The 15,036-nt window shown below is 46.0% G+C and overlaps 2 protein-coding genes across 6 annotated transcripts in view; one reads left to right on the forward strand and one right to left on the reverse strand.

Annotated features, from left to right (window-relative positions):
- The window catches only part of LOC135916573 (golgin subfamily A member 2-like), a 154,117-nt gene that overhangs the window by 109,339 nt on the left and 29,742 nt on the right, over positions 1–15,036 (forward strand). For all 5 annotated transcript variants that reach the window (XM_065450007.2, XM_065450006.1, XM_065450009.2 and 2 more), the window contains 2 exons: positions 5,367–5,480; positions 14,268–14,397. In XM_065450007.2, coding sequence (XP_065306079.1) covers positions 5,367–5,480; positions 14,268–14,397 — 244 coding nt within the window. The remainder of the gene's footprint in view (positions 1–5,366; positions 5,481–14,267; positions 14,398–15,036) is intronic.
- LOC135916547 (uncharacterized) lies at positions 366–1,404 on the reverse strand. The gene has a single exon (XM_065449968.2). It carries the CDS (start codon positions 1,402–1,404, stop codon positions 547–549), a length of 858 nt encoding a protein of 285 aa, XP_065306040.1. The 3' UTR covers positions 366–546.

The following is a 15,036-nucleotide window of genomic DNA, read 5'->3' on the forward strand; positions in this document are numbered from 1 at the left end:
GTCGTCGTGGGCGAGCAAATACAGGTGGACCAGTTGTTATGATGTGATGACGTACATCATGTTGTACGGGCTTTGTCCAGTCTGGTGGTCGCGTGAGGTTGGGGAACTTTTGAAGGAGGCAAGCAAAAGGATCACCAGCAATTGCTGTGGTTGGGGCGACTATAGGCGAGTCACAGGAAACGACGCCATGAACAGAGAGCAACGTAGCAGTGTCCAGCAGGCGTTGGCGTTTCACATCGACCAGCAGTCCATGGTGGTCCAGGAAATCAGCGCCAATAAGAGCACGGCGAACGTCAGCGACGAGGAAAACCCAACGGAACACGCGGCGCAGGCCAAGATTCAGGGTGAGGGACCGCGACTTGTAAACAGGTATCCTGCTACCGTTGACAGCTTGAAGATAGGAGGTCGGCGGTGTAGTTCGGTCGGAACGTTGCGCGGGAATAATGCTGACCTCCGCCCCGGTGTCCACCAGGTATTGCTGGCCTGTGGTTCTGTCCATGACATGAAATAGGCGACTTTTGCTTTGGCCCTGACCGGTTGTCGCCATTAAAGGTCGGCCGGCTGGTTTCCCTGCCATGCACAAGGACGGAGGCAGTGGCGCGCCTCCTGCCCGAAGCGGCGGTGATAAAAGCATACCCGTGGTGGCGTTTGAGACCGGGAGCGTTCTTCTCTTGGACGCCGTGATCTACTCGAGCTGCGGTACCTTCCGTGACGGGGTGAAGTGCGATGACGCTCCGCAGCACACACTAATTGTTCAAGGCGATTGCAGAGCACGTCGATGGGAGAATCGGCGGAGGATGATGTTTGCGGGGCTGAACTCGCAGTGGTGCTTGATGATGTTACGTTGCACACCGCTGGTGTCACCACCTCCATGACTTTGTCCGCCAAGCTGGCCAGGCTGTTGAGGTCCATCACCGTGGCTGTAGCGAGTACCATCTGAACGTTTACTGGAAGGCGCTGCATGAACAGTTCCCGCAGGAGGCGGTCATCGCTTACTGTTGTGTTGTCGCTCATGAGCTGTCGCATACGGCGAAGGAGCTGGCTTGGCCGACGGTCTCCCAAGTCCTCAGCGGAGAGCAACTGTTGCATGCGGGCTCGCTGCGATGTTGTTGTGCGCTCGAGAAGGGCAGCCTTAAGATCGCTGTATGGAGTGGCGGGAGGCGGTCCAGAAAGCAGGTCGGCAACTTCTTCTGCAGCAGTAGGCGACAGTGCCGAAACAACTAGGTGGTACTTGCGTTGTTCCGTGCGAACGCCAGAGAGAATAAATTGCGATTCCGCTTGCAGAAACCAAACTGCAGGGTTGCGGTCCCAGTATGGTGGGAGTCGGATGGAAACTGCAGAGACGTCTTGTTGCTCGGTCGTGCCCGTAGGTTCAGTGTCTGGTTGCATCTCGTTGCTGTGCATGGCTCCACAATAACTTCGGCAGTGCCGCGAAGAAAACTACGGGTCACCACTTTGTTGAGCCGTGGTAAACGAGACGGACACACGTCTTTTCGGTAACAAGGTCTAGTTTATTCTGTCAAAAGAGAGAATTGAGCGGGCGCGCGCAGCGCGCCCGAAGTGGCGAGGGCTTTAGAGAACGAGAGGAGAAAAGAGGGAAAAGGAGCATAGAGAAGTGCGGTGCACGGACCTAGTGCGAAAGGAAGGCAGTAAACACAGTAACAAGAAAAGGGAGCTCGCGCACGACGTTCGGCACAATGAGTCGGATCATGTGTCCGTGTGCCTGGTGTCAACACTCGCGAAGGTCCGCTTACGGGAGGCCCGCGGGACGCCCCGCGGAGTTGTTTATGGCTGCGGGGGTGGTGCGCAGCTCCATCGCCGCGCCGCTACAACCTCTTTCTCGTTAATTCACTCCGTATCTCCTCCTCCTCCTTCAAATTGCCTAAGCACTGCTCTCATCTGTCTCCTCTCTGCTGTCGCATGTTGAGCAGCACATTCACTGCCTTGCTTGTCTCCAGCGCTCATATCATAACCAGTATTTCGCCTCGCATGGCTGGGCTATAAGAGTTATGCGTATACATGGTGTTCTAAGGGAAGGTAAATGGGAGTCTGAAAAGACCGCTTTATATCTGGTCCTGCACTATAAACGCTTGCATTATAAGTGGGCTGAACTGTAGATTGAAAGCTCTGCCAGCAAAAACAAGGCAAAAAGCGTCTTTCTCTATGTCCACAACACGTCCCACAAGATCAAAAAGGTGGCACAAAAGACAGACATCAAAGTGTTTTTGTTGGTACCGTATAAGCTTCCAAGCTTGAATTATTGTGCGTGAAAGTGAACCTAGAAGACCTTAGCAGTACGATTTCTGGTGGCAATGCCAGGTTGCTTATCAAGTGCTCAATAGGGGTGGCTTACAATGTGCCTTTGTCATATGTTTGCTTTTATGTTAGACAAGTGGGGAGATGCCTCAATAGGCAGATGAGTGAATATGTGACTTGTATGTGTGAACCAAGAGGCGATAACATGATGGCTGCCCACTGCAAAATCTGTAGATGCAAACTTGACTTTCAGAAGCCTAATGTGCTTGAAGCACTTCAAGGACACTTGTGCACGTTTAGTGTTAGAAACCTATGTAATTATAATGAATGGCAGAAGTTGGGTCTGTATGCCTTCTATCAGCCTAACCAAAAAAACAAACTGTGTATCTCAGCCATGCTTAGAACTTGAAAATGCCCTTGTAAGTAGACTAGGCCAGTGGTATGGCGGCAATATTTTTCTGTGCTTTCTTTATCCAAATCATTCCTTTTCTTTCTTTTCTTTTTTTGTCTTTTGTTTACTCTTGCCCCATTCAAAAGTGCTGTTCCTTTTGCTGATGTATGTTTCGACCACCTAAATTGGCACACTGTCACCAGACGTTCTGTGGAAAATCACATGTGGTTCCAGAACTTGCTTATTGTGTGATGCAATAAACAAAGCTGTTAATCAGTGCTCATTTCATGTCTTTCCATATCTCAGTGGACGTTTCTTGTGCAGTTTCCACACTTCCCAAGATGGTGGTGCAATGTTTTATTCACAGTGTGTCACATGGTGAATATTGATGACCATTGCAGGTTCACACTGGTTTAAAATTAGAAATATTTGTACATTAGCAACTCATCGTTTTCAAGATGGCTGGGGCCCTTTATGAAAGCTATGATGATTTACAGTCAGAACCTTATATGAAACATTTGTTAGCTTTGACACCTGTCAGAATTATTGGTATTGAATTCTCATCTCACGTAATTTTGTCCTATTTTCTTCTGTGGCTATACTATTTGGCAGCAGGTAGTTTCTGCTTACTCTACTCAACCCTGTAAGCATACAAAGTGTGTTTAAAAAGCATGAATTTTTGTTGTTGTTGTATCATGTTAGGAATAAAAGGAGTATAGAATTAATCAGCGTTGAATTCATGGAAGTCCAGTGTAGTGGCGATTCAGCAGTAGTAGATAGTAGGCAAATACATGGGCACAAATGGACGTAAGTGCAAGTCATGGTTAGCACCGAGTAAAGTGATGTCAAGATATAGTATTCCGATCAGATCTCTATTTGCTATATGCTAGCACCTCAAGTGTAGGGACCAAGTCAAACATTGACAATGCATACCAGGTGATCTAATGCTCACACAGTGTATGTGTTACAAGGAAAACAGGACAAGCAGTTACTTTCATGGATGGATTTTCTTTGTGCTAGACCACTTTATTATAAGAATCAGCTAGCCCACCAATAAGTTTTGAAGATTTCCCTTGAAACACTTTTAACATCTCAAAGTCAGAGTCCTTTCTCTTACTCACCATGCTGCCGCTGTCCTCTTTCACACATATCTTACATTTTTATGCTAGCTGTTAAATATACATAATTTTGAATACAGTTGAACCCACTTATAACGATACCGGTTTTAACAATATATCCGTTTTAACAATGAGAAGTTTCTGCACCATCAACTTTTGTATGTTTTTATGGTGAAATAGCATGCTTACTATACTACCCCTATGCCGCATTGTCGATTACTATAACAATGAAGTCTGGTTGCTCGGTGTCTGTTTCAAAAAGTAATGAAATGCAAAATCCTTGAAAAGAAAAAGGAAAACAAGCAATTCGAGCCACTGCACAATCGCCCGCTGCCTCAGTGGCCTCCATGTGTTCATTTTCCAGCCGTCTCCGCATCGCCAGCCACACGTGCCTCTCTCCCATTGTCCTTCCACCCCTCCAAACACAAATGGGCTGCACCCATAGCCACCCTCTGAAATTAAAATGGACCACGCCAACTGTGCTGACAGTGCTGTGCTGTTCTCAGATTGCTCGCTGGCCCCCCATTTTGCGCACTTCTGCCAACAGATCGTCGCTCGTGGTCATCTTTGTTAGTTGCGTGGAAGTCGTTCCTGGCCATGTGGTTTTTCTGCCTTGTTTGACTCACCACCAAAACGGAAGATGGCAGATCCGCCAGCTGATCATAAGCAGTGCACAAAGAAAGCACACTGCTGTAGATTTGGAAACAAAGTGCTTCTAACTGATGATGCGATTGTCACAGAAGTGCTTGCTTAAGATAGCAATGGCGACAGTGACGGCAATGGTGGTAGTGATGATGCAGTAGGGCAGGCTGCCTCAGTGGTCCTTGCAGGAGACCCTGCAGATGATTGAAGTCTCTCTGGGGCTTCGTATTCGTGAGGGACCTTCCGCTGCACTATGTGGCACACCTAGATGCCTTGGAGAAGGATGTTGGCAAGCTTCGCGTAAAGCAAGCAAGGCTGGTGGACATGGGGTTTTCTTGTGCCAGCCAGTGAGAAGTATGTGGCGAGATGCTTGTGGCGAACTTGCCCCTGAGTTTCTTCTGGATTTCTCAAGCTGACAGGCTAGCGTGCCAACCTTCTCGCATTCTTTAAAAGGCCCCTTTGGGCCGCCAAAGCGGTGCCTCACTGGAGCTTGCATGTCGCTTGTTGCCTGTGACCTCTCTTTGCAGTTGTTATAGCAGTGCCATTCTTGAATGCCGACAGTCACGGCTTGTTACACACGATTGGAGCACGCAGGAAGCAGAGTTACACAGTTAAATGAGTGAACACAATCAGCAGCTGGATAAAGGAATGTGGCAGGAAAGGGCACTGGCCTCCCCGCCGTTGTAGTTTTCTCGCAACAGCTCTGCCATCCCCTTAATTCGATTTTTTTCATGCAACCCAGTTATAACAATTGTCAGTCATAACAGTGGTCTTTTTGTGGCACTTGAATATTGTTGTATGTTCAACTGTATTCATATTCTTAAAAAGATATACGAATGTACTCTATCAATAGTTATCTATCAAATCCAAAGAGCTTCTAATGATGTTACCTCGCTATTTTAACCAGGGTAACAAGTAGTACATATATTTGCAGTGCTTTTGTGCATATTTTGTTCCAGGCTAGAACAAATGCCTTGGTGACGCAGAACTCAGACCTTCGAAAGGCATTGGCTGAAAGGGCACAACTGGCTGTTGATGTACAGGAGAAAGATTCTAGCAAAGTCCATGACTTGGTAAGATCTTCCATTTTGCTCTTTCTTACCTATTTGAAATTTAAAACTGAAATAACTCATTACAAAACCAAGTTATTCTGCAGTCAAGTCCAGTCATTAGCCTCAAGCTGTATTGACTGCTTGTCATTAGTGCCCTAGCGTGCTGGTGTATGCTCAGATTGTCATGCAGGACTGGTTTACTAGGACTTGTGTCTGTATCCTTCAGTAAAAACAAACTGATGAGGGCCACAATCATAACACTGGATCTGATGAAAGTTGCTTTTTACATGCAGAAATGAAAGCAAGATTCCATGAAAGATAGAAATATGACCAAAATCTCATAAATTCGATTTAATTGATTTTTAGCATGTTATACTCGCATCATTCAATAGCACAAAAGTTGCCTTTCTTTTTCCGAAAGCGTATATTTTAGAAGAAAGAGAGAGAGAGAGAATGAAGAGGAAAGGCAGGGAGGTTAACCAGATATGAGTCTCCGGTTTGCTACCCTACACTGGGGATGGGGGATAGGGGTTAGAAAGATGACAGAGAGGGAAACGCAAAAAAAAAAACCGAACGCGCACACATGGAGACACACACACAAAAGGCGTTCCAGTTAAAGTCGTTCACACAGGCCGGTAGATCGCAAGAAGCGCAAAAGCGCTTGCACGGCCTTCTTCTGTGACGGTAGGTCCTTTCGATGTTGCAGAATTCTTTTTTCGGATAGCGGTTGGTCGTCCAGTTGGTCTAGTTCCTGGCTGAGGCATGCCCTCTGTGGACTGTACTGCGGGCAGGTGCACAAAATATGGCCAATTGATTCTTCATGGCCGCAGTGGTCACAGGTTGGGGTGTTGGTCATCCCTATGCGGAAGGCATAGGCTTTAGTAAAGGCAACGCCCAACCAAAGTCGATATAGAAGCGTGGCGTCTCTACGGCGAAGCTGTGATGGCGCTCGAAGACTTAATGTTGGATCAAGTGAGTGCAGTCGCGGATTTCTTAAATGTGGCTCATTCCATTGCGACGCGGTGCACTGCCGAGCAAGTAGGCGGAGCTTCCGTGCAGCGTCAGTTCTAGAAAGAGGAATGGGGACGTAGCGCTCCTCAGTATGGGCTGAGTGGGCAGCGTGATCCGCCCGTTCATTGCCGACAATCCCGCAGTGACTTGGAAGCCACTGAAAGGTTATGTCGTGGCCTGCATCACTTATATGGTGTAATGTCTCTGTAATATGGAATATTAGTTGTTCGTGCGGTCCGCGTCGTAAAGGTGACAGTAGAGACTGCAGTGCCGCCTTCGAGTCACAGAATAATGTCCATTTGTGTGGCGGTTCATCACCAATGTGATGAAGAGCAGTAAAGAGCGCTGCAAGCTCTGCTGCTGTCGATGTTGTCGCGTGGATCGTCTTAAATTTGATTGTTGTAGCTTTCGCTGGTATGACGATTGCCGCCGCGGAGCTGCTTGGAAGGACAGATCCATCAGTGTAAATATGCGTAGAGTCACGGTAATTCTCGTACAAATATAGTAGCGTGAGCTGTCTAAGGGCTGGTGATGACAGATCAGCTTTTTTTGAGATACCAGGTATTGCGAGGTTGATTTTCGGCTGAGCGAGGCACCATGGAGGGATCGAAGGTCTCGCAGCCGGAGTGAAACAAGCTGGCAATGATTCATCATATGCAGTTATCGTTTGGCTGAAAGATGTGTGTGGCCTGTCCGCTGGTAGAGAGGCTAAATGGTGACGAGGAGTCCTGGCTAGATGCCTTATATGGGTCCTGAGTACTTCAATTTCAATGTGGGTCTTGACAAGGTGGTCTCTAGCGATTGCTATCGTAGCCACTGTTGAAGCACTCTGAGGCAGGCCTTGACAGATCCGGAGCACTTGACCCTGAAGACTTTGTATAGTGCGTAGATTCGTTTTGCCTGTGTTGTTTATTGCTGGCAAGCTGCAGAAATCCCAGAAAAAGCACCCTGTACAGTTGTAACATGGCACTAGGCGACCTTCCCCAGGTCTTGCCAGCGAAAAATTTGAACAGGTGGCATATGCCTGTCAACCGTTTTTTCACGTAAGATATGTGTGGGCTCCATGACAAGTCCCTGTCGATTATGACACCTAGAAACTTGTACGATCAGACCCGTCGTATTACTTGGCCATTTATCATTACACTGTAGTTTACCATGGGTTTGCGTGTAAATGGCACTAGTGCGCATTTCTCGGAGGAAATTTCGACGCCTCGATTACGGAGGTAGACAGCAGTTTGTGTCGCGGCTTTCTGAATTCTCGCTCGCAGCTGTAGGCGTGTTACTGCAGATGTCCATATGCAGATGTCATCCGCGTACATTGATAGCTTGACTGTGGTTGGCACGTGCTCAAGGAGAGCAATTAGTGTTAGATTAAATAACATGGGGCTAAGTACACCGCCCTGGGGGACGCCGCGGTAGCTATAATGTAGAGAAGTATGGCCTTCCTCGGTGCTTACAAAGAAGGATCGCATGGATAGATAGCTCCGTATCCATTGAAACATCCGACCACCCACTCCTACCTCTGCGAGAGCAGAGAGGATGGCTTCATGCGTAACGTTGTCATACGCCCCTTTAACGTCGAGGAATAAGGATGCGCAGAGACGCTTACGGCGTTTCTCATGTTGAATGTAGGTGACCAGGTCGACGACGTTATCGATCGATGATTGACCGCGTCAGAAGCCCGCCATGGCATCTGGGTAGGTGTTGTGGTACTCCAAGTACCACTCCAGGCGTCCTAGGATCATCCTCTCCATTACTTTGCCCACACAGCTCGCCAAAGCGATCGGGCGATATGAGGAGAGCTCCAACGGCGACTTGCCAGGCTTCAGCAGTGGAACAAGGCGACTTGTCTTCCAGGTTGTTGGTAGCGTGCCATTTCTCCAAGATTCATTGTACACCTCAAGAAGAACCCCTCTCGCTCGCTCCCCCAGGTGACACAAAGCTCGGTAGGAAATTCCGTCAGGTCCTGGCGCTGATGTGCGGCTACACAAAGCTAATGCTGCCTTAAGTTCGTGGATCGAGAATGGTAGATCCAACCGGTGATCACGTGGTGGCGGACAGCTGCTCGAAGGCGATGGAATGTTGGTAGCTGTGAGTTGGCCGGATAATCTGGCGCAGAAATCCTCTGCCACGTCAATCTCCGATCTCTTTTGAGAGAGGGCAAGTGCCTTGAATGGGAATCGCTGTACGGGAAGTGTCCGCAGTCCGCGCACCGTTCTCCATAGTTGCGATAAAGGCTTGCGTGGCTCTAGCGACTCACAGAAGGCAGCCCAACGTTGCGATTCGAGCTTGTCTAACCGGCGCTGTATCTTCTTTTGCGTGCGCCTGGCGGTCCGTAGATCGTCCATTGTTTTCGTACGTCGGTATCTTCGTTCAGCACGTCGTCGGATTGCTCGAAGTCGTTCTAGTTCCACATCATAATCATTAAGTTTCGAGGAACATGTTAGAGTACGCATAGTGTCTTGCACCACGCTCTTGATTGCCTCTTCCAAGTCGAAAGATGGATTGGCGTCGCAGTGTTCTTCCATAATAGACTGAAATTTAGGCCAGTCCACTCTTTGGATCGTATCCCGTATTTTGGAAGCGGTCAATCCTCTGATCTTGATGTACGTGGGGATATGGTCGCTTCCGTGCGTCTCTATGTCCGCAAACCACCCTGCATGTCTGACTAGGCTTCGTGAGACGAAAGCCAAGTCAAGACAGCTGCTGTACGTGGAGCCACGTAAGAACGTAGGGCTTCCATCATTCAGCAGCCAAAGTTCATTACTGGAGGCGAAAGATACCAGAGCTCTGCCTCTTGCGTTGATGATCGGACTTCCCCAGAGTGTATGATGGGCGTTGAAATCTCCAGTGATGACCCAGGGATTGGAAGTTGAGGAAAGGATGTCTCGTAGTCTTTTGTAATCAAATCGACTTGACGGAGATAGGTAGGTGCCTACAAAAGTGAAGGCCAGATTCTTTTTCCTTACGTTTAGGCATATATATTGATTACTGTCATTAGGTGGTACAGGCTGATGAGTGTAGGTGAGGTCACGGCGAATGAACACCAAAACCTTACTGTTTTCATAAACAGCTGACGACATAAATGATTCATATCCAGAAAGCCTGATTTTGTTCAATAAGTTCGGCTCGCAAATGACGATAATGGGAAACATATTGGCGAACACGAAGCGACGGAAATCCGAAAGGCGCGCTCTGAGTCCACGGGCATTCCACTGAAAAATAGCTGCTTGTCGGACCTCTTCCCTAAAAGATCGTGGCTGTGGAGCCATGATCTACTCAAGGGTTGCAAGCACCGGACTCAGAGCGTCCAGTACTTGAAGCGCACTTCTGGCAGACGGTGTGTGCATGTTGCTTAGCAGCACGCGAATGGCATTCATTAAAGGCCTAATAAGTGCTGTCACTTGCTCATCTGTTTTCCGCGACTCCTCGGATACAGCACCTTGCTGTACTGGGGGCGGCTTCTTCTGCGGCTCTTCTGGCGGTCGTGTACGCGGAAGTGGTGGCCATTCCTTTGTGGAGAGAGATCTGGCAGTTTGCTCCCTTCCAACATTGGTGATCGGAGTACTGGAAACGTCCGCTGATGATGATGCTTGACGAGGGGACTTTTCCTGAAAGCTTGATGTTTTCCGCCGTGAAGACCGTTGTCGGTGACGTCGTCTTCGCCGTACTTTCACAGCGGCCTCTTTGTGGGTAGAGTTGTCTCTCACCATTTGCTTAAGAGTGGTGAACTCTTTCTTGATCTGGGGACAGTCTTTGGAAGAGGCGCAGTGATCACCTTGACAGTTAGGACACTTGAACGTGGTTGCGCTGCAGTTGTCTTCTGAGTGGGGTTCGGCACATCGAGGGCACACGGCCGAATTTCTGCAAACACCCTTCACATGTCCAATCTTCTGACAATTGAAGCATTGCATTGGTCTTGGAATAAATGGTCGAACCTGGTGGCGAAAGTGGCCGACCTTCACGTAGGGTGGAAGGCAGTCGCCTTTGAAGGTTATCTTCACACAACGTGTGTTGCCGAGGCGACCAACATGCACAATCACGTTGTGTTCGCTTGCTGGTTTTATGAGAATTGGGAGGTCTGCATTGGATATTTCATTGTCAATGTCATAGATGACTCCAGTTATTGTGGCACCATTCGTTGGCACGATGGATCGGACCTTGATGTTTCCCAGCTGCGTTACATGTTGTAGTATGGTCAGTGCACTCGGGTTCATCACATCACAAGAAAAATACAAAATTCCTTTGCAAGGCAGGGGCTGTTTCCATGCACCATATGTTGTTGCAAATTCGCAGTGATTTAAAATGCGAAATAACATGACTATAAAGAGCCTCTATTTTTTATTTTTTTTAAGTAGACATATTGGAGAGTTGGCTAGAATGGTTTGAGACTTCTGTGGGTGAAAGAAGTACTGCAAACACCACATATAATACTATATGGGAATCCGAAGCGAAGTTTGAGTAAAAAAATTGGGCTCAGAATTTTGGTTTCGTTATTGCTGCACGGCTACCATCATCCTTATCGTCCTCTAGTGTACAGGAGGTGCCATCTTGAGACGGTGTAGATAGCCGCCATAATATGCCGATATAGCAAGCAAGTGCGCACCTCGGCAGCATACGAACTAACATACTAACCACGTGAAGGCAAACTGCATTTTTTCTCTACAGTGTAGTAGCAAAATTTCAGGACCGCAAAAGCAGTGCTTGGCTGCCTTCAGGAGGAAGCTTATTTTAGCTGCAGAGAATATTGGCAACTGTGCCACCAGGAGGTAGTTCACCATTTTAATTGAAGTTTCTCTCACTTGTATTGTACATGAAGGCAACATTTTTTTTTTTTTCACGTTTTCGCTATCCTCAAATCCCGCCTCTTATTTTATGCTGGTCTGCATTATGTACAAGTTTTTGTGGTATATAGTAGACTCTGGATAAATGAATTATAAATGAATGAATTATAGATGTACAGCTGTTACTTGCTCACTTCTTGACCTGGTTGTTCACCACAGTCATTCATCTCTTACTGCGACAGCTGTACTTCTCTACCAGCTCCAATCTGGATCATCCATTCTCCCTACTCCAGATACATTGCATAGAATTAGATTGTATAATGGCTCTTCAAGGCATTTTGCCTTAATCCACCCAGTATCATACGGTGTGGAGACTTGGATACAGGCTTCAAGTAGGTACCTCCCTGTGTTGTCAGCCAAGGTAACTTGCGTTAGCGCTCCTCTCAGATCTTCATCACGTACCAGGCTCCTCTTTACTAAAACCGCATTTGTGCCGCTATCTCTGAGCACTATTACCCGTTGTCCATGAACCTTTCCTTCTATGACAGGTAGAGCTTGTTCGTTTGGGTCTCCTTCCTTCCGCTTTTCCCTTGGTATCTGTTGGCTCTCTTGAACCTGGTTCACCTCTGCACAGTTCGGTTGCGAGTCTGTTTTTCCGCACTTGCCTATTATGCACGCTGTTTTTTGTGAAGTGCCAGACCTACACTCATTCGCACAGTGTCCCTTTCTATTGCATAATTGACACACTATATGTTGGAGGGAACAGCTGTTGCCTACGTGACAGTTAACAGCGCGGTGCCCGGTACGATTACAGAGGAAACACCTTAATTGGGGTGGGTGCACGGTTTCCTGAGGCTCATATTTTGCCTTGTCTACTTTCTCTCTGGCTTGGTCCTTTTTCACTTTTCCTAGGTTTCTCAGCCCCTGTGCCTCCAAAAATTGATCAGCGTGTTCAGCTAGATCGTCCCCTCTCCAGTCTGTGGTCCCCGAAACTGCTGCCTCCCATCTTCAGAGCACAGCTGGAGATGTCGCTGTCTTGCCTCGCAATCACGTCAGCAATTCCAGCTCATCTCTGCCTGCGTCTTCTTTTTCTTAATTCTTTCTTCTTCTTTCGTGCTTCACGTGCTTCTTGCCTGGGGGTCCCTTCTCCGTTTCGTTGACCAGCGTCTTTGTCTTTTTTACATTGTCATACAGGTCTTGCTGGTGACTCATGACAAAGTATTTGTAAAGATCTTAATAACGTTGTTTAGTGGTAGTTTTGGACACACATGAAAAAAGGGGGCTTTCAATCCTATGAATTCTGAAATCTTGCATAATCCATGGAATTGAAACGGAGTGATAGGATCAGAGGACCAGCATTTTATTTCTTTAGGACTTCGTTAGTTCACTGCTGCCAAAATGTGTCACATGAAGGATGTGTCTCCCATGCACTATCTCCATGTGTGTGTGTGGCTTAAAGCTTTGTGCCTCAGGCCTCTTGTTTTGTTTCTTTATATAAATGATTCTCCACACTTCTAATACAATTATTTGAGCAGGTTATATAACCTCCATTCCCATGTTTGATTCATAAAATGAGGTGGTACACAGGTATGAAAGTGTGGAATGACATTGTTTTAACTGTTTTAGGGGCTTCAAGCAAGTCTTTTATATAGATAAAAATATTTCATGCCATAGATATTCTATTGTAAACTGAGTAAATATGGTATATTATCATGTGTTCTGTACATTCTACAGCTGTTTGTATGGTTTTCTCATAATTTCAGTTTATTTGTTAAGGAGTGAAAATTTGTTATTTATTTATTACTCCCATTTGGTTCGTGGTAAAACATGTTTTATTACTACTTTAATAAGTATAGGTTACTGGTGTGACAGCATGTGCTATGAATTGCAGGCTTCACATTCTGGAGTTGTTTTTTCTTTCTTCCACTTTGTTATCTTTATTTTTAATGACTAGCCCTTGATGAAGAATTCTGATCTGGTATAATGTAGGTGATAAGTTCCGCTCAATTCTATGCCACTGTTGTCATCCATCATTCATTGCTAGCTAATCCTGTTCATAGTGCAGTCGGAGCACCGCTCTGGCCGTTGACTGAGCACGAAAAGGAATTGCACTGGCATGGAACCGTTACGTTATTCCAGCCCTACTTTATTAATGTATTGCAAGGATCATGTGTGCAGCAGCAGCAACAATAATGACAGTATAAGGGCAGTATAATAATAAATCCTTTGTCTCAGAATGTTAACCTTGAAGTAGAGTTTGCCAGGACTGTTTATCTTTAGAAAGGGTGCTTCTTTCTTGGATCTAGCCTTCAGATAACATTTAACGTTGCTACCTAAAATTTTGTACTAATGTGCGTATTGTTCCGTTTGTTTTGAATGAGTTACAATGTATACAGCTGCGTTTGTGACATAAAAACCATATGATCAGGAAAAAAGAATCGACGGGGCATCTATTTGCATGCTTGTAATTTCCTGATGTTTGAAAAGTACCGAATGGATTAGTGAACCGAGTACAATATGATAAAAAAATGAAGCAGAGATAAATTAAAGGCATGCTGCAGTGCAGCGCTGGAGAATGTGTTGTAGAAAAATTTTAGCCATGACGGTTTTGTGAAAGCTGTGCTGACTATAAAAATATTAACACTTTTTTGAGTGCTGGTAAAAAAAAAGTGGCAGGTCACCTGCAATCGCAAGCATGTGAGTAAATGCAATCATTCAGTTGTTGGTGGATAAATGCACAATGCTTCATGTTCATATTTTTCTCTGTTCATATATTCTCTGGCATTGGAAACTTAAAAATAGAAAACACTAAGGAATATAGCCTTATGTTTCTTAACTGAGAAATGTTATATTCTGCTCCGGATGCAACAGTAGGTGCAGTAGTTGCCATTGGTTTCATGTACCAAATTTCATCTCTTGATAACTAGTGTAGAAATGTCTATTGCTATGTTTTGTGTTCTCACCAATGAGTTTTGTTCCCAAGCTCCAAAGGGGTCTACCTGTTGCTTTTCAGGTAGCATCATTATCAGCTTCTGTGCAACAGCTGGAACTTGAACGAGACCAATTAGTTCACCAGCTGGATGAACAGCGGACGCAGAGAGAGGCACTTCAACATCAGCTGTTGGAGTTCAAAAAGAGTGAAGGTCAGGCAGAAAGTTCTTGGAATTAGAAAAATTGTGGCAGAGATACACTGCAGTGAATTAAGTCATGTTTCCCATTGTAACGTAGACTTACATTGTTTCGACCCTGATGGGACCAATGAAATTGATCGAATTATTCAGCAGGTCGAATTAAACTAGGTGCAGAAAAAAATCCAGAACACGCCACTTATTCACTTGGCAGTATTTGCCTGATTCTAACACGCCCCCAAATCAAATGCACGCCCACTGTCCATAGTAGAAAACTACATATAAATTACATTAAAACTTTTAAACAAAGTAGTAATCTAATACGCTCCCAATTTTTTTTTAGCAAGAAAAATGGGCAAGGACGTTATATGTGTTGCACAATGGCAGCCGATTTTGTTATGGCAGCTTCACCACACAATTACTAAAGCCAGCTTCGCCGCAAAAGATTTGTGTTTTGCGGTAAAGCATACAAATGCCCCGAAGACAATTTTGGTTTTGTACCCAGTTGCACCATACAGGCAATTTTTGTCCCAATTTTTGCAAACAAACAAAAAGGAGCACATTAGAATTTGGTAAATACCATAATCAGACAGTATGAGTTACGGTTACTGCTTGAAAATGTTCCTAAGGTAGGCCGAAAATAGGTGTTTTCAG

This window comes from Dermacentor albipictus, chromosome 1 (genome assembly GCF_038994185.2).
Source record: "Dermacentor albipictus isolate Rhodes 1998 colony chromosome 1, USDA_Dalb.pri_finalv2, whole genome shotgun sequence".
NCBI classification, from domain to species: domain Eukaryota; kingdom Metazoa; phylum Arthropoda; class Arachnida; order Ixodida; family Ixodidae; genus Dermacentor; species Dermacentor albipictus.